Raw genomic sequence first — 26,883 nt, 5'->3', positions numbered from 1 at the left:
GAGGTCGGTGACCAGTGGTGTCCCACAGGGATCTGTTCTTGGGCCTCTGTTATTTGTTATTTTTAATAAATGACTTGGATGAAGAAATAGAAGGGTGTGTTTGCTGATGACACAAAGGTCGGTGGTGTTGTCGATAGTGTCGAGGACTGTTGCAGACTACAACAAGACATTGACAGGATGCGGAGCTGGGCTGAGAATTGGCAGATGGAGTTCAACCTGGATAAATGCAAAGTGATTCATTTTGGAAGGTCGAATTTGAATGCAGAATACAAGGATAAAGACAGGATTCTTGGCAGTGTGGAGGAACAGTGGGATCTTGGGGTCCACATACATCGATCCCTCAAAGTAGCGATCCAAGTTGAGAGGGTTGTTAAGACGACGAATGGTGTTTCGGCTTTCATTAGCAGGAGGATTGAGTTTAAGAGCCGCGAAGTTTTGCTGCAGCTCTATAAAACCCAGATTAGACCACACTTGGAATATTGTGTACAGGTCCAGTTGACTCATTATAGGAAAGATGTAGATGCATTAGAGAGAGTGCAGAGGAGATGTACCAGAATATTGCCTGGATTGGAGGGCATGTCTTATGAAGAGATTGAGTGAGCTAGGGCTTTTCACACTGAAGAGAAGAAGGATTAGATGTGACTTGATAGGGGTGTACAAGGTAATGAGAGGCACAGACCTTTCCCCAGGGCAGAAGTGGCTGTCACAAGGGGTCATAATTTTAACGTGATTTAGGGGAGATGTCAGAGATAGGTTCTTCACGTAGAGAGTGTTGAGTGCTTGGAATGCACTGCCAGTGGTGGTGGTAGAGTCAGAGACATTAGGGACATTTAAGCAACTGCTGGACAAGCACATGGACAGCAGTAAATTGAGGGGTGTGTAGGTTAGTTTGATCTTAGGTTCAGACCTCAGCACAACATTGTGGGCCGAAGGGCCTGTACTGTGCTGTACTGTTCCAAATTCTGCAGAGAAAGATCAACCCTAATGTAAGTTCTGTTCATAAGTCTGATAACAGTAGGGAAGAAGCTGTTTTTAAATCTGTTGATATGCGTTTTCAGATTTTTGTACCTTCTGCCCGATGGAAGAGTGTATAACTGGGGTGGGATGGGTCTTTTGTTATGTTGGCTGCTTTCCTGAGGCAGCAGGAAATTTAGATGAAGTCAGCTTTCATAACGAACTGGGCTACATTCACAACTCTGTAATTTCTTGTGATCTTGGGCAGAGCAGTTGCCATACCAAACTGTGATGCATCCAGATAAGATGCTTTCTCTGATGTCTCTATAAAGATTGATAAGAGTCATTGTGGACATGCTGAATTTCCTTAGCCTGCTGAGGAAGTAGACGCGTTGGTGTGCTTTTTTTGACCATTGCATCAACATGGATGGATTATGGACTAAGTGCAGATAAATGAGAGTGTGTTAGCTGCTTGTTGGTCGGCAGAAGTGGGACTCTATGACTCTTAAAGTGAATATACACATATCTGTTATGTCACAGATTTATGATGTGGAGGTGTCGGTTTTGGGCTGGGGTCACAGATTTATACATAGTCTGTGTTTTGGCTTACATTACATATCAAATGCAATAACTTCAGAAAGCGACCATATCATGCATATTATCCATTTTTCATAGAATCACAGAATCCCTACAGTGTGGAAGCAGGCCATTTGGCCCATCAAGTCCACACTAATGCTCTGAAGACTATCCCACCGAGACCCCTTCACAGTTCCTTACTTACTGATATATGAACAAGTGTAGACCATTTGGCCCTTCAAGCGCACTCTGCTAATCACTAAGACCTGATTTTAACCTCAGCTCTGCATTCCTTAATATTGCTGATAACCTTTCATCCTGGAGGTTATCAAGAACCTTCCTCAAAAATATTCAAAGATTCTGCATACAACTGTCTTGGGAGAAGGGAATTCTAAAGACTCACAACCCTCAGGAGAAATACCATCTCGATTACCCGGTGCACGAGTTCATCTGCACCATCCTGACATCAGTCTATGTACCACCCCTTGCGGGAGTGAAGAATGTTCTGGATGAACTTTACACTGGGGTAAACGCTCCGGAGACAAAATTCCCTGAGACCTTATTCATTGCGGCTGGCAACTTCATCCAGGCCAGCCTCAAGAGGGTGCTATCAAAACACCACCAACAGGTCTCCTGCCCCACCAGAGGACCGAACACCCTTGATCATTGCTACACAACCAGAGGCGCTGACTGCTCTATACCCTGTCCGCACTTTGGAAAATCAGACCATAATACTGTGCGCCTCCTCCCAGCTTACAAGCAGAAGTTGAAATGAGAGGATCCTTCACAGAAAGTGGGACAATGTTCGCCTGAGGCAGCAGAAGAACTTCTCCAAGACTGCTTGGAATCAGTGGACTGGACCATATTCAAGAATTCAACGGTCAACCTGGATGGGTACGCCATCACCGTCTTGGTCTTCATGAGCAAATGCATGGAGGACTGCGTACCAAAGAAGTCAATCCCGGTGTCCCCCAACCGAAAATCTTGCATGAATCAGGAAATCCACTGCCTAGTGAAGACCGGGTATGCTGCATTCAAGTCAGACACCCCAGACATTTCCAGGAAATCAAGATATCATCTCCACAAGGCCATTAGAAGCGCCACAAGACAGTACCAGACCAAGTTAGAGATCCAAATCAACCACATGGACACCAGTCACCCGTGTCACAGCCTACACGACATTACAGATTAAAAAAATGAAGCAGAACAAAATAGCGTACAAAAACACATCTCTCCCTGATGTGCCCAATGCTTTTTATGCTCAGTTCGAGCAGAATGCCAGCGGCGCATAGTCACCTGCCCCCACAGCCCCGGATGCACCTGCTTCCTCTGTCACGGCTGCAGACGTCAAGCAAAGCGATGGGCCCAGATGGAGTGCCCTAGCCGTGCACTTAGATCCTGTGTGGCCCAGCTGGCAGAGATATTCACTAACATCTTTAAATCCTCTTTACTATGATCTGAAGTTCCCACCTGCTTCAAGAAGACCACCATCATCCCAGTACCAAAGAAAACCCATGCACCGTGCCTCAATGACTACCGGCCACTGGTTCTGACCTCCATAATCATGAAGTCCTTCGAGTGGTTCGCCCTGGCCCATACCAATTCCAGCCTCCCAGCCTGCCTCGATCCCCTGCAATTTGCCCACCAGTGAAACAGGTTCACAGGGTGACTGGTGTATTTCCCTCGCCCCTACACTCATCCCTGGAACATCTGGATAATAACCTACATCAGGCTACTCATCGACTACAGCTCCACCTTCACCAACATAATCCCTACCAGACTTATCTCAAAACTTCGAGACCTCAGTCTCGGCTCCGCCTTCTACACCTGGATCCTCAGCTTCCTGACCCACAGTCCACAGTGAAGATAGACAAAAGCACCTCCTCCATGATAATCCTAAACACTGGCACTCCGCAAGGATGTATACTCAGCCCCCTACTGTTTTCCTCAACACCCACGACTGTATGGCCAAATTTCATACGAATGCCACCTAGAGGCTTTCTGACGATACCACCGTAGTAGGTTGGATGTCAAACAATGAGAAGTCAAAATACAGGGAGGAGATAGAGTCTTTCGCATTGTGGTGCAATGACAACAATTTCTCTGTCAATGTCAGCAAAACAAAAGAACTGATCACTACGCAGTGGACATGGGGTATGTGGATTTTAGCAAGGTGTTCGATAAGGTTCCCCATGGTAGGCTCATTCAGAAAGTAAGGAGGCATGCGATACATGGAAACCTATCTGTCTGGATACGGAATTGGCTGTCCCATGGAAGACAGATAGTGGTGGTAGATACAAAGAATTCAGCCTGGAGCTCGGTGACCATTGGTGTTCTGTAAGGTCTGCGACCTGTGCTCTTTGTGAGTTTTATAAATCACTTGAATGAGGAAGTGGAAGTGTAGGTTCGTAAGTTTGTCGATGACATGAAGCTTGGTGGAGTTGTGGATAGTGTGGAGGGCTGTTGTAGAGTGCAATGGGACACTGACAGGATGCAGAACTGGGCTGAAAAGTGGCAGATGGAGTTCAACCTGGGAAAGTGTGCAATTATTCACTTTGGAAGGTCGAATTTGAATGCAGAATACAGGGTTAAAGACAGGGTTCTTGGCAAGGCGGAGGAGCAGAGGAATCCTGGGGTCCATCTCTATAGATCCCTCAAAGTTGCCACTCAGATTGATAGAGTTGTTAAGAAGGTGTATGGTGTGTTGGCTTTCATTAGCAGGGAGGTTGAGTTTAAGAGCCACGAGGTTATGCTGCAGCTCCCTAGAGCCCTGGTTAGACCAAAGTTGGAATATTGTGTTCAGTTCTGTTCACCTCATTACAGAAAAAATGTGGAAGCTTTAGTGAGGGTGCAGAGGAGATTTACCAGGATGCTGCCTGGACTAGAGGGCATGTCTTATGAAGAAAGGCTAAGGGAGCTAGGGCTTTTCTCATTGGAGCAAAGAAGAATGAACGATGACTTGATAGAGAGGTAGAAGATGTTGAGAGGCATAGATAGAATGGATAGCCAGAGACTTTTTCTCCAGGATGGAAATAGCTATCATGAGGGGGCATAATTTTAAGATAATTAGAGGAAGGTTTAGGGGAGATGTCAGAGGTAGATTCCTTACACAGAGTGGTGGGTGCATAGAATGCACTGTCAGCAGTGGTAATACAGACAGAAATATTAGGGACATTTAAGCCACTCTTGGATAGGCACATGGAGGATTGTACAATGTCGGGTATGTAGGTCAGTCTGATCTTGGAGGCTGATATAAGACCTGTACTGTGCTATGCTGTACTATTCTATGTTCATTAACTGCAGGAAGAAAGGAGGAGGGCATGCCTCCCTCTGCATCAACAGGGCTGAGGTGGAGAGGGTCATCAGGTTCCTCAGAGTAACGATAACCAACAATCTGTCCTGGGCCTCCCATGTAGATGCAATGGTCAAGGCTGCTCAACAACACTTCTTCTTCCTCAGGAGGCTAAGGAAATTCAGCATGTCCATAAGGACCCTCACCAACTTTTACAGACGCATCACAGAAAACATTCTATCTGGGTGCATCATGGTTTGGTATGACGATAGCTCTACCTAGGATCGTAAGAAACTGCAGAAAGGTGAGGTCACAGCACAGACTATCATGAAAGCTAACCTCCCATCCATGGACTCTATTTACACTTCTCGTTGTTGTGGAAAGGCTGCCAAAATCAAAGACCCCTCCCAACCCAATAACACAGATTCCAACCTCTTCCATCGGACAGAAAATACAGAAGCTTAAACACATGCACCAACAGGTTCAAGAACAGCTTCTCCCCTGTTGCTATGAGACCACTGAACAGACCTCTCTCATATCGATTATGCTTTTGTGCACCTCCTGTGGTGGATAACCTTGTATGTCTTGCTTTGTCTAAGCACCCTATGACCTGTATGCCCTTGTCTGCTGTGATTTGCCTGTATTGCTTGCAAAACAAAACTTTTCACTGTACTTAGGTACACGTGACAACATTAAATGAAATCAAAAATGTTTCCGCATTTTATCTTTAAACTATGATCCCTATTTTTAAGATTCTCTCATAAGAGGAATCCTGCTTTCAACATCCGCCCAGTCAAGTACCTTCAGAATCTTATATTAGATTAGATTACATTACAGTGTGGAAACAGGCCCTTTGGCCCAACAAGTCCACACCGACCCGCCGAAGTGAAACCCACCCATACCCCTACATTTACCCCTTACCTAACACTACAGGCAATTTAGCATGGCCAATTCACCTGACCTGCACATCTTTGTGACTGTGGGAGGAAACCGGAGCACCCGGAGGAAACCCACGCAGACAGGGGGAGAACGTGCAAACTCCACACAGTCGCCTGAGGCGGGAATTGAACCCGGGTCTCAGGCGCTGTGAGGCAGCAGTGCTAACCACTGTGCCACCGTGCCGCCCACTATGTTGAATTAAGTTGTCTCCGACTCTTCTAAACTCCAGAGAATACAGGTCTAGTTTGTCTAGCCTTTCCTCATAAAGCAATCTGTTCACTCCAGGCATTAATCTAATGAATGGGTTCAGAAAAGATTTGCAAGCATGTTGCCAGGTTTGGAGCATTTGTGCTATAGGAAAAGGCTGAATAGGCTGGGACTGTTGTCCCTGGAGCGTCGGAGCCAGAGGGGCAACCTTATAAAGGTTTATAAAATCATAAGGGCACGGATAGAATGAACAGCCAAGGTCTTTTCCCCACCATAAGGGAGTCCAGAACTAGAGGGCATAAGCTTAAGATGAGAAGGGAAAGATTTTTTTGGGACCCATGGGGCAACCTTTTCACACAGAGTGGTATGTGTATGGACTGAGCTGCCAGAGGGAGTGGTGGAGGCTGGTACAGTTACATCATTTAAAAGGCATCTGGATGGGTACATGAATAGGAAGGGTTTAGAGGGATATGGGCCAAGTGCTGGGAAATTTAGGAAATTAATTTAGGATATCTGGTCAGCACGGACAAGTTCGACTGAAGAATCTGTTTCTTTACTATACATGTCTATGACTCTATGAAAAGGAAGGGCTAAAGTCACCACAGTCTCAGAACACTGTAGGGCTGCTCTCTCACTAGAAAGAGATGATTGATGGTGGTTTAACGTCAGGGTCACCACGCCACAGGTGAGGAAAGAGGTTGAGAAGGAGGGTGGTAAACTCAGCAAGTGTGGATACTAGTCTATTTAACCGTCTCTGAATTGCTTCCAAAACACACACATCCAGGAGGCCGAAGTGTTAAGACAGCAGGAGCTTTATTAGGGAAAGTGTTCGCTCTGCAGACAGCGGGGTGAGAGAAAGCCTGTCCACCCAAAATGGGTGATGACATTATCGCTACATCACCTGATCAGGCTCAAAGTGACAGTCCACCATACTTACACAAGTACAGTGACCAGGGGGGTACACAGTTCCCCGGATACTGCCTTATCAAAATCCTCTGTATAACGGAAGCATAACCTCCCTACTCTTACATTCAATTCCCTTTGTAGTAAACCATAACATGCTATTAAATTTCCTAATTACTTGCTGTACCTTCATACTAACTTCTATGATTCATGTGACTGGTTTTGATGTGAATGACTTGAGTGTTATTACCATTAACTGTTCTGTGGCTAACTGCTGAAGTGATTGGGTTCACACCTGATACGATTCATCTGTCGCAGTTCCTTGGAAACTGAAACTGGGTCAGATAGAAGCTCCCAGCTTTGGTACTTTGAACGATGATAACCTCAGGTATTGGAATATCTAACGTGCATTTCCAGACATGATTCGACATAAGTGGTGTAATACATCCATTTTCCATCTCAATTTGCTGTTTTAGTTGCTGATCAGGGATACAGAGACTATCAAAATAGTTCTTAAAAGGGGATTTAAAGCTTTACCATTTGCATCATTCAGTACATTTCAAAAGCTGTAAAATCAATGTGGAAGATTGAAATCAATGTGGATATCTCCGGAGTATACTTCAAAACCTCTGTGCCCTGAGCTTGTAGCAGTGACGGGGGTGCTAGATTGTTCTGATTGTACTAACCTGACACAGTAGCTGTTTCTTGCATTACATTGTTCAGTGATACAAAAAATGCAATCTTCTGTCCAGCAACTCTGGTCACATTGCCAGACAGTATCACGGGGCTCCCACGCTTTGTGAGTTTGGCTTCCAGCTGGGAGAAAAGCATCTGCTCCCCATCAAGAGTTTGCAAGTTTGTCCATCCCTAGAAAATAAATACCAGACATGAAAAGGCTACAATCAGGACCTTGCCAAAGACTTTTTGCATTCACTATAACTGGAGAATGACATTATGGATCTGAATTAAGTTGCATTCAGCAATAACGCAGTCACACCCGAAGCCCTCAAAGTTGGTTAAGAATGTGAGAAAATGTTTGCAACTCTGTAAAATGATTTGACATTTCATATGGAGGCCGAGTACTGTGTTACTTTTAGATGCTTCTTCATGATAGCTATTTGTTGCATGTAAATTAAATGGTCTAATAATGGATCATAACAGACCAACTCCATGGCTTTGTTTATTTGAAACAGTGAAACCCATTGTAAGATATGAAGCAGAAATTACACCAAAGCAACTGATTTCGGTGTGCATGCATCTCGCAAACAGTGGATTGTGCATCACAAACCAGCCATCCAGCCAACTGAGCTAATATTTACGCAGAACAAAAATCTATCAATCTCAGGTATAACATTTACTATTGATTTAAAGGTGAGTTGTAAATTGCTGCCACTTTGTGTGTGAAGAATTTGATTCTAATTTCATTCCTGAATAAGTGGTCTGTAATTTTTAGACTAGGTGTCCATGTCCTAGATTCCCCAACTAGTGGGAATAGTTTCCATCTACTTGTTTTAAAAATATTTTTAAAAGTTTTGATCAAATCACCCATTGTATTTTAAATTCCATGGAAAATAAGATTAGTTTGTGTAATCTCTATTCATAATTCAGTCCTTGGGGTGCAATCCCTCCTGTGTGTCAGGTTTGGCGGCAGGACCCCATCACCTTCCCACCTTCACCTGAATTAGTTCTGTGGTGGGAAGGCCCAGAGAGAGCCAACTCATCCCACTACCAATGGAGGCTCCATTATTTTCCTCAATAACACCCCCTCCTGTCATCATTCACCCATGTGCTGGGCCTCTCCACAATCTGAGGCTGTCATAATGGCAGCAACCATTGGTGTTGCTGCTGAGTTGAGAAGTGATGTCCGTCAATCTCCTCTCATCCCAGGGACCTTGACTGCAAGGGAAGGCTCGCCATTGGCCCGTCAAGGGAAGGCTTGCCACTGGCCTGTCAAGGGAAGGCTCGCCATTGGCCCGTCAAGGGAAGGCTTGCCACTGGCCTGTCAAGGGAAGGCTCGCCATTGGCCCGTCAAGGGAAGGCTCGTCATTGGCCCGTCAAGGGAAGGCTCGTCATTGGCCCGTCAAGGGAAGGCTCGCCATTGGCCCGTCAAGGGAAGGCTCGCCATTGGCCCGTCAAGAGGCTGAGTGACACACGTTGCAATGGGAGGTATCTCCCACTCACACCTCACTCCAGCAAATGGAGGAGATCCCTGCCACCTCTACAAGATTCCACCTTTGCAGTGCATAAAGTCATAGAAATCATCAGCACAGAAAACAGGCCTTTGGCCCATTGTGTCCACACCAGTCAGAAACAACCATCTAACCATTCTCACCCCTTTTTCTAGCACTTGGTCCCCATAACCTTTCTATGCCTTGGGTGGAAGAATCCTTCTGGTAATCCAAGGCTGCACTCTCTACAATGCCTTTATAAAATGTGGTATGGGAGGGGTAATCTAATCAGGGCTTCGTGCAGCTAAGGCTTGACTCCTATCCAAACTTGGCTTCAAGTGCTCATGATATTTAGGCCACTATTCCATGAGTACTTTAATCTCTTTCTCTCCTTTTTCATGACATATTAATGCCTGGACCTCCAAGCCATTTTTGGACCTCCACACTTTATAATGTCTGCCTGCCTTTTCTCCCATCCTCACTTCTGGAAGTTGGGTTACGGATTGACATTGACATTGAGTCGGCACACCCTCATCGGTGAGGTATTCCAATGGTTTGCCACTGCCTTCTGCAGGACAGCTGGCCAGGACACCCTCCTGCTCCTGTTACCTGCCATCAGATCAATAATCAGCCCATTTGGCCACATTGTGAATACACATCCAAAGACCTAACATGGGACTCACACCAGTGAACCAACACCTGACCCAGAGATAGGGATGCTGCCCATTTATTTATAATGTATCCTGTCTGATTTATTCCTCTTTAAGCCCAACTCGCGCTGCTGTTACATTTACCAACATTTGCAAGAAGTCTGCCATATCATACCATGCACAATTTGAAGGGTGAAATGAAAACATTCACAGTTCCCTGTAAATCAGCAGCAATCAACAACAGACTAATGACTTTAAAGCAACTATTGCAAATTGATTGATGCTGGAACTTTGGAGATTTAGATTACTCTGAACAGAGCAAATAGGAACAAGCCATACGAACACAGCAGGGTAACACATGTGCCGCAAATACACTCCAACACTGGCGTTCTTGTGAAAGTGACTTGCCAACTCTACCTTAACATAATACAAGTCTTTGTCATCAATGAGGACTTCCAGCTGTCCTGTGCGGGAGTGTTTCATTTTTGTAATCTCTCCTGCAAAATCAAAACCAAGAGCATTAGCTGTGTGCATAACACGTACGCCAATATGACTGCAGCTGCATTGTAAAACTTTCCAGAGCATGTTGCCTTTGGGAAAAGAGGACTTTTTACCCTGTCAATGCTAGTACTATTGAACACTTTTATAGCAGAGGTGGGGAGCAAAACCCAGCCACAACAATGGCACCTTTCCCAGAATGAAGAACAGTTAAAGCTGCAGCAGCCTCCCATGAGGTTACTGTGCAGCACTATAACCTAACCTTCAGCCAATAAAACTAATTAAAGGGAGCATGAATGCAGTTCAAAAAGGAACTGGACAAATATTTGGCACAACAACAGCGTGCATTTATTTAACACCTTGGACACAGCGAGGGAGCTACACACAACTGCCGTCAGACAACCCCAAAAGCAAATTCCTAAATAAAAACCGAAGGAGCTAAGGATGCTGGAAATCAAAAACAAAAACCGAAATTGCTAGAAAAGCTCAACAGGACTGGCAGAGTCTACGAAATAAATCAAAGTAAATGATTTGGGTCCAGTGACCGTTCCTCAGAACTGATGGTGGCTAGGAAAAGCTAGGCAATATATACAAAGATTTGGTGGTTTTATTTGGAGGGGGCGGTGAAATAAATTATAGGCAGAGATAGAGCCCAAAGAGAAAAGAACAAATGGACAGACAAAGGAGTGGATAACAATCAACCAGAGAGAATAAAAAGCTACGGATAGGGACTGTTAGTAGCTAACAATGGGTTGTGTGTAATAGCAGACTATGTGATTACAAGGCCTGATGTGTGGGGTTGGGGTAAGGACATGGGAGAAGGTGCCTCAAGCTCTAAAATTGTTGAAATTGATATTGAATCGGTAGAGTTTCCAAGCAGAAAATGAGGTGCTGTTCTGCAAGCATGCGCTGAGCTGTGCTGGCACACTGAGATAGAGATGTTGGCCAGGGAACAGGGTGATATGTTACTGTGGATGCTAGAAATCTGAAATCAGAACAGAGACTGCGTCAAATCCTCAGGTCAGGCAGCACCTGCAAATCAGCGTGCACGCTTCAAATCCATGACCTTCCAACAACATTCTGATGATGGATCTATGACCTGAGGCATTAACTCTGCTTCTCTCTTCATTGGTGCCATCACATTTGCTATCGATTTACAATGAGAAAATATTTGACCCCGAGTCACAGAATAAACTGCTAGAATAGATGGCGAAAGTGAGGACTGCAGATGCTGGAGATTCGAGATGAGATTAGAGTAGTGCTGGAAGAGCACAGCAGGTCAGGCAGCATCCGAGGAGCAGGAAAATCGATGTGTCAGGCAAAAACCCTTTATCAGGAAGCCTTTCATTCCTGATGAAGGTCTTTTGCCCGAAACGTCGATTTTCCTGCTCCTTGAATGCCGCCTGATCTGGTAGGATAGATGGTCTAAAGAATTCCCAAACAATATTTTTAATAAGGACAACAGCAAGGTGTAAAGAGAGGGGAGAGAGGCTAATGCACAGAATTTGAGAACTTGTTTTGAAAGGTCCTCCTGATTATTCAGTAATTATTTGGCGTCAAGTGACAACCTTTAACATAAACAACTAGAAAAGAGGTTAGACAATCCACCCCACTACCCACATCCCCAACCAGTTATTTACCATTAAAACATCAAAGAGGAAAGTGTCCCTTTGATGCTTGCTGTTTTATTTAAAAAAACAGCACCACCATTCTGACATCTGAAATAGGAGAAGTAAGCCATTCAGCCCCACAAGCCTGCTTTGCCATTTGATGTGATCAAGGTTGACTTGCGTCTCAATTCCATCTCCACCTGATAACTGTGGATTCCCCAGCTGAATAAGAAAGTATCTACCTCTTTGTATAATGCCATCCCCACCACCCTCCAAGGCTGAGAGTTCCAAACTTGCACAACCAACTGGGGTGAGGGCGGGTGAGGGTGGGCGAGGGCGGGGGTGGATGTTATCAACAGATATGGAAACACAGAATAAAAATGGAGCTAGAGTAGGTCATTCGGTCCTTTGGAACTGCTCCGTTATTTTCAACATGATCATAGCTGATCAGCCAACTCAGTCCCCTGTTTCTGCTTTCGCCGATACCCTTTGATCCCTTCATCCCACAGAACGATATCTCCTTCATGGCGACCTTCTGGCCTCAGTCACTTTTTGTGGCAGAGAATTCCTCTCTGAGTGAATAAATGTCTCGTTGTCTCAGTCCGAAATAGCATACCCCACATCCTTACACTGTGACCCTTGGTTCTGGACTTGCCAGTCATTGGAAACAAACCTTCCTTTTTTTTTAATATATATAGTAATTCGGTCTCTACCTGAGCTGCACTGCTATAAATTTGATTTGTTAATACAAACTTAATACAAACCTTCTACATTTGTAGAAATGTGATCTCCCTGATGAATGCACATAGGAAATAGAAGCTGGGAGATCAGGTGAAGTCTCAGTGTTTATGACCAATGCACACTCATTGTGATGAGCAAGCACAGTCTAATTGTTCCAACAAACTTTACTTTCGCAAAACTTCTAGAGTTCTATAAGGAAAAAGTTACACAACTCAGCTTACCATCTATTTTTATCTTGCGCTTTGGATGAATAATTTTCGCTGATAGTTTTCGCTTTGAGTAGTTCAACTGAAAGTCAACAGCCACATCCCTGTTGACAACTGACTTTGGGGTTCCCATGAAAAAGTGAAGTGTAGCCTCAGCCGGAAACCAGCTGTTCTTCTGAAAAAGAGAAATGCAGTTGTCAGGTTGAACTGTCCTGTATATAAAGGCAATATTTAGAAAAACACCTACTAAGAAGAGGTGCTAACAAAGTGCTCCAATACAGATGGCATCAATACTTTTGGGTTAATTGCAGAGCACAGTGGCACAGTGGTTAGCACTGCTACCTCACAGCGCAGGGACCCGGGTTCAATTACAGTCTCGGGTGACTGTGTGGAGTTTGCACATTCGCCCTGTGTCTGCATGGGTTTCCCCCAGGTTCTCCGGTTTCCTCCCACAGCCCAAACATGGAGAAAGTGAGGACTGCGGATGCTGGAGATCAGAGCTGAAAAATGTGTTGCTGGAAAAGCGCAGCAGGGCAGGCAGCATCCAAGGAGAAGGAGAATCGACGTTTCGGGCATAAGCATAAGGAATCTGAAGAAGGGCTAATGCCCGAAACGTCGATTCTCCTGATCCTTGGATGCTGCTGACCTGCTGCGCTTTTCCAGCAACACCTTTTTCAGCACAGTCCAAACATGTGCAGGTTAGGTGGATTATAGGGATTAGGATAGCAGGGAGGGTCTGGTTAGCATACTCTTCAGAGGGTCAGTGTGGACTCAATGGGCTAAATGACCTGCTTCTACACTATAGTGTTTCTGTGTTTGCATCAAAATGTTATATTATTCCAAAATATTCAAATATTGCTTAAAATTTTAGGAGCATTTTTATTTTTAAATCCTCTAATGAAATGACAAGATTATAAAGCTGTGCAAAGAACACCTGTGGCACAGTGTTAATGTCCCTGTTTCTGGACCAAGAGGCTTGGGTTCAAGTCCCACCTCCTCCAAAGATGTAATTTCCCCTCCCACGTGGTTGACAATGCCCTCCGGCGCATCTCAGCCACTTCCTGTACCTCTGCCCTTGAATCTAACCACTCCAATCACAAGGACAGAACCCCCCTGGTCCTCAACTTTCACCCTACTAACCTCCAGATACACTGCATCATCTGCTGCTATGTCCACCACCTACAAACAGACCCCACCACCAGGCATATATTTCCCTCCAACCCCTATCTGCATTCCGGAGAGACCATTTCTTCCACGACTCCCTTGTTAGGTTCACGGCCCCCACCAACCCACCCTGCACTCCCAACACCTTACCCTGCCACTGCAAGAAGTGGAAAACCTGCACTCACACCTCCATCCTTACCCAAAGGATCCTTCCCCATCCAACAGAAATTTACCTGTCCTTACACACATGATCTACTGTATCCGTTGCTCCTGATGTGTTCCCCTTTACATTGGGGAGATAGGGTGCCAACTTGCAGAACATTTCAGAGAACATCTCTGGGGGACACACACTAAAAAACCCCACCGCCTTGTAGCCAAACACTTAAACTCCCCCTCCCACTCCGCCAAGGACATGCAAGTCCTGGGCCGCCTCCACCGCCAAGCCCTAACCACCCAATGCCTGGAGGAAGAACGGCTCATCTTCCACCTTGGGACCCTCCAACCACACGGGGTCAATGTGGATTTCACCAGTTTCCACATCCCCCCTCTCCCCACCTTATACCAGATCCAACCTTCCAACTTGGCACCACCCTCTTGAACTGTCCTACCTATCCATCTTCCTTCCCACCTATCCGCTCTACCCTCCTCTCTGACCTATCACCTTCACCCCCACCTTCATCTACCTATGTACCTTCCCCCCCAGCCCCACCCCCCTCCCATTTATCTCTCAGCCCGCGTGGGCCACTTCCTCATTCTTGATGAAGGGCTTATGCTCGAAATGTAGATTCTCCTATTCCTCGGTGGCTGCCTGACTGGCTGTGCTTTTCCAGCACCACACTCTTCGGCACAGTGGTAATGTCCCTGCCACTGGACTAGAAGGTCTGTGTTCAAGCCCCACCTGCTTCAGAGGTGTGTAGTAACATCTATCAACAGACTGATTTAAAAATGGCTAAAAATTATTGCAATGCAAAACAGGTTTGAAAAACTGATGCTGCAGTCATCCCTTCAAGACAAAGGGTGGGGTGGATTACATCCTGCAACTAACAAACCATCAACCCAGAGATATGAAAAAAGTGTTGCCAAACAAATGCACCCTTAGATGAGGGGGACTGAATACGTCACAAACATATCAGATCGAGTTATGTGCACTGTCATTTAAATTGTAGTTCAATATGAATGTTGCTAAACGTAAAAGTCAAAGGCTCTTGTGGTTCAGTAGTAGTGTCCCTACCTCTAATCCGGAAGGTCTGGATTCAAGACTCACCTGCTCCAGAAGTACGTTATAACATTTCTGAACAAGTTTTTTAAAAACATCTCAACATAATTTCTGTTTTATTTCCAGCATCCACAGTATTTTTGCTAACATTTTAGAAGACAATCAGTATGTGTTTTTGTGTTTGCGTCCTTTTAGTTTCTGCTATTGATGGTGTGTGCTTGAATAAGGCTTCAATACATCCCTGTCGTTGAGTGAACTGCAGTTCACCACCTCCTCAAAGATTTCAGACTGAGATTTTGCCAAAGTCAGTCATGCTGGAAATGACGGGCAGTTATTGCATCAACCAACACGCTTTAATAACCGATCAGGTGTTAGTTTAACCTTGCTTGCTGCGTGGCCTCGGTGTTAGAAAAATAAACATTTTGTCAGGGCTGAAATACAAATTATTAGTTTGCCATCGCATAACTGAGCATTTCTCTTATTTTTCAAATGTCAGTTTATTTTACAAAGACCAAGAGCTACAAATTTTACTCAGCCTGTAACAAATTAATAAAATAAACTCCAAGATGAATTGTAGTTCTGGTGATTGAGCAGACTGGAAACCAGTCTCAGCCCCAACATCCAAATGGAGCAAATTGAAAAGCCCTTTTGTATACATGAAATATTTGCAACAGTAATCAAAAGAGGGAGAGTAAAATATGGAGATAAAATTGAATTTTGCAGTCATGTTTACATAGCTATCCTCAACAGCTCCATAACTAGTCAATTCAAATAAATATCATTACTTCTATGTGTCAGAGGTGCTGAAAATCAACTTCAGTGGGCTGTAAATGGGTAATAGCAGTTCAGTCACAGAGATTGCGGCTTTCCCCTGGCTGTATTTTATGAAGAGGCTGTTAGCTATTCTCTACATCAAGAGCGAGAGTTGCAAAGGTTTTCAGGTGTCTATAATTTACATGTAACAGATTGGTGACCTAAATTTAACTTGGAACTGACATTTTCATGTTGTCACAGAGCATAAGCAATTTGAATAGTTGCCTAGCAGTATTTGAGTAGTTCAATGAAAACAAGAACATGCTGATGAAGACTTTTGGATTTCACTCATCAGACTAAAATTGCAAGAATACCAATTCCCAAAGGGAACAACACTTCATACTGTATACGGGCATTGATTGGTTGGCATATGGACCCTTGTCGATTGAGACATTTCCTAGGGCCTATTGTCCATCACACTTTGATTGAAAGAAGAACAATGTTAGAATGCTTTTTGTTTTGTTCTGCAAAGGACAAGGTATGAATATATGCAAGTGTAAGTCACATTGAGCTGAACATCATCTTAATTTGGCAACTCATGTAAAGATATTTTGTTATGGTACATCTCTGGAACAGCTGGGACTTGAATTCCAGGCCTCCTCATTCAGAGCTGGGGTCACTATCATTGTGCCACAACAGCCCCCATTCGTGTAATACTTAGGACACTCAGTTTGTTACCAGGCGCTGCCCAATTGTGGAACCACAAGACCTTACATTCTGAGTTTTGCAAGTATGAGCAATAAAATCTAATCTCACCTAAATCTAATCTAGTTGAATACAATTAGTACTGTGTCTATTGCCAACAATTAAAGGGATATGATTCACCAGTCGTTGGGATATATGGCCAATATATCTGGCGTCCCTCCGGACTTTGGTGTGGTTAGCAGAACCTCATTTTGACATATGAACTTTCCTGATGAGTGCAAGATTTAAAAAAAGGTTCAATAGCATTATACTCAAGGGTTTAAAGCCAGGCTCATTCACAAAACTCATACTCCAGCTAAATGCACAGACTGTTTTCATGATTAACCTGATCAGTTGTCAAGCATTTCAATGAGTCAAGTCAATCAATTCAAAAACAAACATGCTGCAATTAATTCAAATATGTCTAAATTGCAGCTTTTTGAATCTGGCAGACATTCAGTAAAATTATGTTTGGCTCCAGTTACTGCTTTCAAAGCAAGTTATTAGCTTGCCAATTGGAAATTAAAGAGTCTAGGTTTCCGTTTTAAAGAGAACAGAGGCTCTATGTAGTGTTAGATTTGGTTTGATGCAGGTTTGAGTAGATGCAGATAGGTGCATGGCAAACGTACAGCTCGGAATTTTACCAAGCCCTTGGAAATGGCAGGGAAGTGGGAAGCCTGGCAAGATGGTGTGGGAATAGTGTGATAAGATGGTATTAACCACTTGCTTGGAGCCAACTGTGCCACTAAGTCATCAATTAACAATCTATTGCCATCTCCGAATGCATGCTGGCTCCTGTAGGGATGCTCATGGCTGGGAGAGTGGGCGCTTTCAAATGGTGAGTTTCCAATGAGGGGTGCCAGGATGGGGCTCCTTTTGGGAACCCTCCCATCAGTCCACAGAGGTACTCCTGGTGGCAAAGGTAATTCCACCCTCCCACAGATTGGAATGGTCTGCCAGCCTGAGTACTGGCATCACCAGCCTCCACTTATCGCTTTTTGAGGGTGCCTGGTCAGTGATGTTGCAGCATCTCATTATAAGCCACTGTAAGGGGTGAGGCTGCTGGACTGTGCACCCTCCAGTTAGGGAATGGCAGCTATTCATAGCAGGGGCAATGGTCACAGAATTGGGCCCCACTGGGAAGGTACCTCTGGAGGGTCCCATTACTTGCCTGAACAGGACAGACTCACGCTTTCAGCCTCTGCCAGGACCTCAATATAATTCAACCCAGAGAATTAAGTACCGCCTTACTACAACTTATGAAGTCCAGGGTCTGCAACATCAGACCCAAACGGTGACCTTCAATGTCACTTGTATCGAACGGTGGACAGTTCACTGTCCCAACAAGTGAATGAGGACTAGAACACGCATCTCATTGAACCTAAGTTTATCCAGAGCTTCCTTTGTTGCACCCCTTCCTATGAAGTGAATTCATTCTGACACAACGCTGAAATGGTCCTGAAGATTAATGCTCAGAAGACACAAAGCCAAAGCTTTTTACACACTTGCAAAACATGAAACACTATGTGAAGTGTCAAGATGTGATTCCATGATGTGGGCAACACCTGAACAGTCAGATTGTGTTAAGTCCCAATTTAAAATAATTAGTCAAGTTCCTTGTGCTGTCCAGTTATATTTGCTATAAGTGACAAGCAACCCATTCTCTGAGATCCAAGGGGTTACGTTCAAATCGTATGCTTTTTTTTCCTGAATTATCCAAGAGCCTGTGAGCCCACAGTATCTTGGCCAGTCAAGAGCATGTTTTAAAACTAATCAGTGAAGTATAAATTGTTTGATTGCTTGAAATTTGGCATTCTTGCATCAGTCCTGATGAGTCCAAGCAGAAAAGCTTTGAGGGTGTCTCATTTTTCAGCAATATTCAACCGCTGTATTATTGAATGACTGTTTTGCAAAGTGTATATGAAGTTCCTGTGCTGTGTTCTGTTTTCTCCTCCAAGTATTCCTGGAAAACGACAGAGTGGGCAATGACTACTGCAGATGAGGTATGGGGATGTAAACAGCTGCCAGTGATAATTAGCAATACTGCCCTTTAGTTATACATTGATTCACTCATGTGTGACCTGAAGTCAGTTGTAATGTCATTCCTGTATTGAATTTATTCATTGGCAGTGCTATCTCACAGGCCAGTCAAGCAGCAGCCTGACACAGACATACTCATGGAATCGTACCTCACAGACAATGTCCCAGACACCACCATCACCATCCCTGGGTATGTCCTGTTTCACTGGCGGGACAGACCCAGCAGAGATGGCAGCATGATGGTATATAGTTGGGACAGAATTGCTCTGGACGTCCTCAACACTGACTCGGAATTTCATGAAATTTTATGGTATCAGATCAAACAAGAACACGTCCGACCGCTAATGTTCCCATCTCCTTGATCAACCCTCTGCTGACAAATCAGTACCCCTTCCATGTTAGACTCCAACGGAGGAAACACTGAGAATGGCAAGAGTGCAGAGTGTAGTCTGGATGAGGGATTTCAATGTCCACCTCCAAGAGCAACGTTATTGATTGAGCTGGTCGGGTTCTAAAGGGCATAGCTATTAGACTGGGTCTGCAGCAAATGGTGAGGTAACTAACAAGTGGGAAAACCATATCTGACCTCATTATTGCCAAAGTGCTGGCTGCAGATGCAGCTGTCCATGATGGTATCGGTAAGAGTGACCACCATACAGTCCTTGTGAAGACAAAGTTCCATCTTCACATTGAGAATACCCTCTATCTGTTGTGTGGCACTATCACTGTGCTAAATAGGACAGATCTACAAACAAGACTGGGCATCCATGAGGTGCTGTGGGCCATTAACAGCAGCAGAATAGTATGCCAGCACAATCTGTAACCTCATGGCCCGGCACATCGTCCACTCTGCTGCTATCGTCAATCCACGGGATTAATCAATGAGGTGTCAGCATGATGAAACTACATCAAAGCATTATTTACACATTAAACAGCATAAGCAACAAGTGACAGACAAAGCTAAACGACTCCACAACCAATGGATCAGATCTAAGATCTGCAGTCCTGCTGCATCCGGTGTGAATGGTGATGGACAATTTAACAAATCACAGTAGAAAGAGGCTCCACAAAACTCCCCATTCTCAGTGGTGGAGGAGCCCAGCACATCAATGAAAAAGATAAGGATGAAGCATTCACAATGACTTTCCAACAAAAGTGCTGTTCTAGGGAAACACCTGGTGCTGTATAGTTAAATGCCAATTGTTAGGCGATACAACTAGCTTTCCAGAAAAGGGGTAATGAGGAGGTTTCACTGAGTGAGTGAGCGAGAGAGATACACAGACAGACTTCGGCCCCCTACAATAACTGTCAGAGTGGGAAAAGAGTGGAGCTGGAGAAAGCATAGCAGCTCAAGCAGCAGACGAGGAGGGGAGTCAATGTTTCAGGTCAGAACCTTTCATCAGGACTGGGGAGGGGAAGGGGGCTGCAAAATAAATAGGAGGGGGGGGGTGGGGCTGGGGGAAGGGGTGTGGGATGGCAATAGGTGGATGCAGGTAGGAGGTGGCTGTAATTGGTCAGTGGGAAAGGTGAAGCAGGTAGTTGTTAAGGAAGATGGACAGGTAGAGTCAGGTTAAGCAGTTGGCATGGAGAGGGAGGGCTGGTCCTGGGATGAGGTGGGGTGGGTGGGGAGATTTGGAAGCTGGTGAATTCTATGTTAAGGCCGTATGGTTGTAAGTTAGCAAGACGGAAGATAAGGTGTTCTTCCTCCAGTTTGCATGTCCATCCTAGGCCTCCATCAACTCAAGGCCACATGTCTTTGGGGGAGTGGGAGGCAGAGTTGGAAATGGATAGAGAGCAGAAGATGGGTTTGTTTGGAACTTATGGATCATATATGCTCACTGAACTGGTTCCTGAGTTTGCGCTCGGTCTCTCCATTGGTCAAGTCACAGCCAGACATCAGAATTTTCTCTCAAATTCCCCGGATGTGAAAAGCATTTATCTTAAATCCTGGGAAAATCACCACAGGAGTCCTAGATCCAACTGCCTTCACCTACTTTATCAATGGCTCTCTCTCCATTTAGAGGGAATGTTTACTGATGAAGGCACAAAAATTCAGAAACATTCACGACTCTTCAAATACGCAAAACAGCCCATGTACTCACGCAGCAAGAACTAGGCTACATTCAGACTTCGATTTTTAAGTGCCAAGTAATGTTCAAATCACACAATTATCAGCTAATTACCAAACCCAACAGGAGTCTGACCATCTCCCCTTGATGTTCAAGGGAATTACAATTGCTGAATCCCTCTCTGTGTACAGGAGCAACTGAGGCATGAGAATACCATCCCTTCCAAGTCACAGATCATCTTGACAGCCTCTCTAACAGCATCATGGGCTGTACCTACACCATGTAGACTACAATGGCTCAAGCAGTGGATTCAGCAGAACATTCTCAGGGAAATTTGGAATGGGCAATATATGCTGGCTTAGTGAATGATGCCTGCAACCAATGAATAACTAACTTAACAAAAACTTGTATTGCCATTGGGAGCCCTATGAGCAGATATGGTCCCCACACCTTAGGAAGGACATATTGGCCTTGGAGAGGGTACAACCTAGCTTTACTAAAATGATGCCTTGACCTCAGGGATTAAGTTTGAGGAGAGATTATAAAAATTATGCATGCTTTCTCTATAATTTAGAAGGTTAGGGGGTGATTGGACCAAACTCTTCAGGGATTTAACAGGAAAAGACAAGATACATAACATATTTCCACTGGTTGGGGATTCGAGAAAAACATAGTCTGAGAATTAGGGCTAGACCATCCAAGAGCGGGGTTAGGAGGCACTCCTGCATAAAAAAGGGAGAGATTTGGAACGGTGTTCTACAAATGGCAGTGGATGCTGGATCAGTTGTTAATTTTGAATCTGAGATAGATACATTTTTCTTAAGCAAATGGTATTAAGGGATATGTGCCAAAGACAGAAATATGAAGTTATTCCACATGATCCCACTGAATGGCAGACCAGGCTCGAGGGGCTGAATGGCCTACTCCTGTTCCTGTATCCCGTGTTTCTATGGCGAGCTTGAAAAGAAACAAAGATACTACAGCTCGGTGTAACCTAATCCCCAAAACCCAAAGAGGAAACTACTAAATTGGCTACAATTCAAAAAATAAATAATAAGGAATACTTCCAGCTGAATAATGCATCTGTACTCTTCATTGGCAGCTTCTCATGAATTTGTAAACCCATTGCAGATTATTCTTGACGTTTCACTACATTTCATCTCAGTTTTACTTATCATCAAACTGCGGTATATTGCTGAGACAGCCCATAGTCTAATTGAAGTACATGTTTTGCAGTCACGTTGGAAAATAAAAGTCATGACACACTGGCTATGAATTTAACAGCTCCCACTTATTGGAAGACAGGGAGAAAGGAAGACAGTTAAAATACCCTGCATCAGTTAACACAATCCACTCCATTTCTTTCCCAGTGTCCCCACGTTAACCTCCTTTTTAGTCTCCATTACTCACCTTGATCACTGCACCAACCTGTCCGCCCTGCTGTCAGTGGCTCAGTCAATTACACCCTCACCTCTTGGTGAGGAGGTTCTGAGTTCAAGTCCCACTCCGTTTCTTGAACACAAAAATCAAGGCTGTTGCTCCTGCGCAGCACTGAGGGAGTACTGCACTGTTATAGAGGCACCTGCTTTTGGGCAAGACATGACACGGAGGGCTTGTCCAAGAGGCATAGAAAACTCACAATTATGAAGAGAGGGAGATGGTCGCTGACAGCTGTGACCACTGAGGGTTGAAGGTTTGGGAGAGACAAGCAGCATGGAAAAGCTCAGCTCCGCAAGAGGAGGGCCTGGGGAAACAGAGGCCAGTGAGCTACATCCCTTCTTAACCAACTGTGCTCCTCTGCACTGAATTCAGCTGAGACTACCCTCTCAGAGAGGGCTCTTGAGCAACAGCAGGCAATATCTAACTCCAATACTGCCATTAACACAAAGATAAGCACCAAAGGTACAAACCATTGTTTTGCAATGGAAAGCTGGGACTTATTTCAAATAAGAGCAGGTGATTCAAACGCAATTAAGAGTGTGGCGCTGGAAAAGCACAGCAGGTCAGGCAGCATCCGAAGAGCAGGAAAATCATGTTTCGGGCATAAGTCCTTCATCAGGAAGGGCTTATGACCTGCTGTGCTTTTCCAGCACCACACACACGACTCTGATCTCCAGCATCTGTAGACCTTACTTTCTCCCAACTTAAACACATTGTCCCGCTTAATACTTAGTCATACAGCACAAAACAGACCTTTCAATCCAACCAGTCCATACCAACCATAATCCCAAACTAAACAAGTCCCACCTGCCTGTGCTAGGCCCATATCCCTCCAAAACGTTCTTATTCATGTATTTATCCAGATGTCTTTTAAATGTTGCAACCGTACCAGCATCCACCACTTCCCCTGGGAGTTCATTCCACAAACGAACCACTCTCTGTGCAAAAACGTTGCCTCTCATGTCCTGTTTAAATCTCTCTCCTCTCATTTTAAAAATATGCCCCCTAATGTTGAAATCCCTCATCCAAGGGAAAAGACATCTGCCATTCACCTTATCTCAACCCCTCATGATTTTATTGTTCAAGTCAGTCACACAAAAATACAGAGTCTTTAGCCATTAACACATTGCTAATTCTGGGAGCTTGAGGTGTGCATAATAACTGCTGTGACTTCCTACTTTACAACGCCCTAGAAACTTTGAATAGACTTCTCATATTAGAGTTGATCTTTCTCTGCACCTTCTCTGTAGCTGTCACCCTGTATTCTGCATTCTGTTCTGTTGTACTTACATATGGCATGATTTGGCAAAACAATACTTTTCACTATATATTAGTACGTGACAATAATAAATCAATCCAAATCAAATCTCTAGCTGTACCATTGTGTATAATGCAAGTGATAAGAATGCAAGTCTTTAGATTTATTAGTTGTCAGAGATTGATCCTATGAGACCCTGGCTGTGATCCTCTGCCCCTCATTTATGCTCCCCCCTCCAGCCAAGTGGTCAATCTGGCCAAGGACAGAGCCAGGAGACTGCGACTTTTGATGTTAATGAAGCTTTGGCCTCCAGGGGATTGGCCTCACTGGGTTTTGACCAGTGGCTGAAGCTATCCACCTCCTAACATTTATGGTGCATGCTCTGAATGGGTTGTCATGTTAAAAAGTAAAGTCCCCTTTTCCCACTGGGCTGCTCTCTCATTAGAGGGAGATGACTGGTGGCGAGTTTAACCTGAGGGTCACCTTGCCTCAGGAGAGAGGACAATCAGAGTCATAGAGATGCACAGCATGGAAACACACCCAGAGATCCAACTTGTCTGTGCCAACCAGATGTCCTAAATTAATCGAGTCCCACTTACCAGCATTTGGCCCTTCCTGTTCATGTACCCATGCAGATGCCTTTTAAATGTCATAATTGTACCAGCCTCCACACCTCCTCTGGCAGCTCATTCCATACACATGCCACCCTCTGCGTGAAAATGTTGTCCCTCAGGACCCTTTTTATATCTTTACCCTCTCACCTTAAACCTATGCCCTCTAATTTTGGACTCCACTACCTTGGGGAAAAAGACCATGGCCATTTATCCTATCCATGCCCCTCATAACTTTGTAAACCTCTATAAGGTCACCCCTCAGCCCCCGACACTCCAGGGATAACAGCCCCAGCATGTTCAGCCTCTCCCTATAGCTCAAGCCCTCCAACCCTGGCAACATCCTTGTAGATCTTTTTTGAACTGTTCCAAGTTTCACAACATCTTTCCTATAGCAGGGAGACCAGAGTTGAATGCAGTATTCCAAAAGTGACGTAGCTACTGTCCTGTACAATTGCAACATGACACCCCAACGCCTATACTCACGGCACTGGCCAATAACGGCAAGCCTCCCAAAAGCCGCCTTTTTTACCCTTTCTACTCTCAACTCCACCTTTGAGGAACTATGAACACCTGCTGCCCAAGGTCTGCTTGTTTGGCAACACTCCCCAGGGACCATACCATTAACTGTATAAGTCCTGCCCTGATGTGCCATAGAGTCATGCAGCTCAATCCAATCAGACCATGCAGAACATAATTCCTGAGTAGAGACTGAGAATGAAAGTCTTTCATGTTAACCTCAGCCAGTGCAGGAATTGTAAACATGCAGTTGGCATCACTAGATCCAAACCAGCCATTCAGCTAACTGAGCTAACTAATCACTAGCTGCCCAGTTACATCTTCACACAAGTTAGTGGGCGGCACGGTGGCACAGTGGTTAGCACTGCTGCCTCACAGCGCCAGAGACCCAGGTTCACTTGCCGCCTCAGGCAGCCGTCTGTGTGGAGTTTGCACATTCTCCCCGTGTCTGCGTGGGTTTCCTCCGGGTGCTCCGGTTTCCTCCCACAGTCCAAAAATGTGCAGGTTAGGTGAATTGACCACGCTAAATTGCCCTTAGTGTTAGGTGTAGGGTAATGGGTCTGGGTGGGTTGCGCTTTGGCGGGTCGGCGAGGACTTGTTGGGCCGAAGGGCCTGTTTCCACACTGTAAGCAATCTAATCTAAAGTTATATGAACATTTTCAATCTATTTTATAGCAAAATGCCATGTTTAGAATTGAGTTTCTAACTGACTTGCCATCTAACCAATTCCTTTAAATTCTTTGGATGTCGGAGGATTAATAACAGGAAGGTTAGGGAAGAGCCAGCACCAAGGAAGTTTCACTCCAGTTTCCGCGGTGGTTGTCATGGTGAAGTGGGTATTGATCTACTCCAAAGCTGCTGTACAGTACATTTTAGAACTAGGTGCTGCCTAGCTCCCACTTTTTTTTTAAAACCTATCAAGGACAGTGAGGAAGAGATACCTGATGAACGTAGGAGTATGCTGCCTCCAGCAGATACTGCTGTAGTCCTTTGTCCCGCTTTATTAGCATCACAGAAACTTCAGCAGGGCCCGAGAGTGGAAATGTAGGGCCAGAGGTTCCCAAGGGATAGGACATTTCGGAACAAATCTGCCATCCGATTTGTTTGGAGACTGCAGAGAAACAAAATGTCATTTGTAAATCATGTGTAGGTGCGATACAGAAAACCAAAGTGCCTCACATCCCCATGACTCACCAAATGCAAGCTACAATAGGTATAATGCTACTGAGGGCAACGGTTTCAGTTTTTTTGTCATTTGAGTGAAAGTTATGAACGTGCCAGTAATCAGGCTGAATAAAGAGGAATATTCAGGAAACATATTCAACAAAGCAGATTAGTAAGTGGAGTAATTAGACTGAGTAACTCAGTGAATTCATCAGCATTGTAGTGGCGCTGTTCAAACATCCAGAGCAGTAGTTTAGTGTAAAGGCCTCACGTACTCGCACCTCAGGAGGTATCACAGAATCGTAGAAACCCAACAGTGTAGAAACAGGCAACAGGGTTTTGGCTGCCTATGTAGCCTTTTCTCAATGAAAGAAGTGTAATGCATACGTAAATCTGCTTGGGGCAGCACGGTGGCTCAGTGGTTAGCACTGCTGCCTCACAGTGCCAAGGGCTTAGGATCGATACCAGTCTCAGGTGACTGTGTGGAGTTTGCACATTCTCCCAGTGTCTGCGTGGGTTTCCTCTGGGTGCTCCGGTTTCCTCCCACAGTCCAAAAATGTGCAGTTTAAGTGGATTGACCATGCTGAATTGCCCAGAGTGTCCAAGGATGTGCAGACTAGGTGGCTAGCCATGGGAAATGCAGGGTTACATGGATAGGGTAGTGGGGTGTCTCTGGGTGGGACGCTTGATGCAGACTCGATGGGCCGAATAACCTCTTTCCGCACGGTAGGAATTCTGTTGCACTACCACCTCACCTACTTTATCCCCTCACCCATTTATTCAGCTGTCACGGTAGCCTCTAGTCCTTTAAATCCTGGAATACAGCACCAATTGTCGAAAGAAAGGACATGGTTTTAATGTTGACACACACAGCATCAAAATGTATATTCTTGTCCGCTCGGGGCACTAAAGAAGGTTTCTAAGTCTACTCAGAAGATCTGGTCCAATAATATTTTTGAGAAAGGAATAGCATCAGAGTACCTGTGGTCATACTTTGGGGAGAGTCTATATCTCAACAGAGGTGGTGTTGGATTGATTAGAATGTCTGAAGGTGGATAAATCTCCTGGTCCTGACCATATATATTCAAGAACACTGAAAGAGGCTAGAGAAGAAATTGTAGAGGCCCTGGATGATATTTTTGCACATTGTTAGCCACAGGT

General features: G+C 44.8%; 1 protein-coding gene across 2 annotated transcripts in view; it reads right to left on the bottom strand.

Annotated features, from left to right (window-relative positions):
• The window catches only part of apoltp (apolipoprotein lipid transfer particle homolog), a 394,813-nt gene that overhangs the window by 242,168 nt on the left and 125,762 nt on the right, over window positions 1-26,883 (bottom strand). For both annotated transcript variants that reach the window (XM_043711128.2, XM_087998023.1), the window contains exons 21-24: window positions 25,500-25,669; window positions 12,760-12,919; window positions 10,107-10,186; window positions 7,558-7,738 (exon numbers count right to left, since the gene is read on the bottom strand). In XM_043711128.2, coding sequence (XP_043567063.2) covers window positions 7,558-7,738; window positions 10,107-10,186; window positions 12,760-12,919; window positions 25,500-25,669 — 591 coding nt within the window. The remainder of the gene's footprint in view (window positions 1-7,557; window positions 7,739-10,106; window positions 10,187-12,759; window positions 12,920-25,499; window positions 25,670-26,883) is intronic.

The sequence above is a fragment of the Chiloscyllium plagiosum genome, unplaced genomic scaffold, assembly GCF_037043375.1.
Source record: "Chiloscyllium plagiosum isolate Xiang-an unplaced genomic scaffold, Cpla_swu_hap1 HiC_scaffold_20, whole genome shotgun sequence".
Lineage (NCBI taxonomy): Eukaryota > Metazoa > Chordata > Chondrichthyes > Orectolobiformes > Hemiscylliidae > Chiloscyllium > Chiloscyllium plagiosum.
The sequence above is the reverse complement of the archived record's forward strand: the minus strand, read 5'-3'. Positions and strand labels throughout refer to the sequence as shown.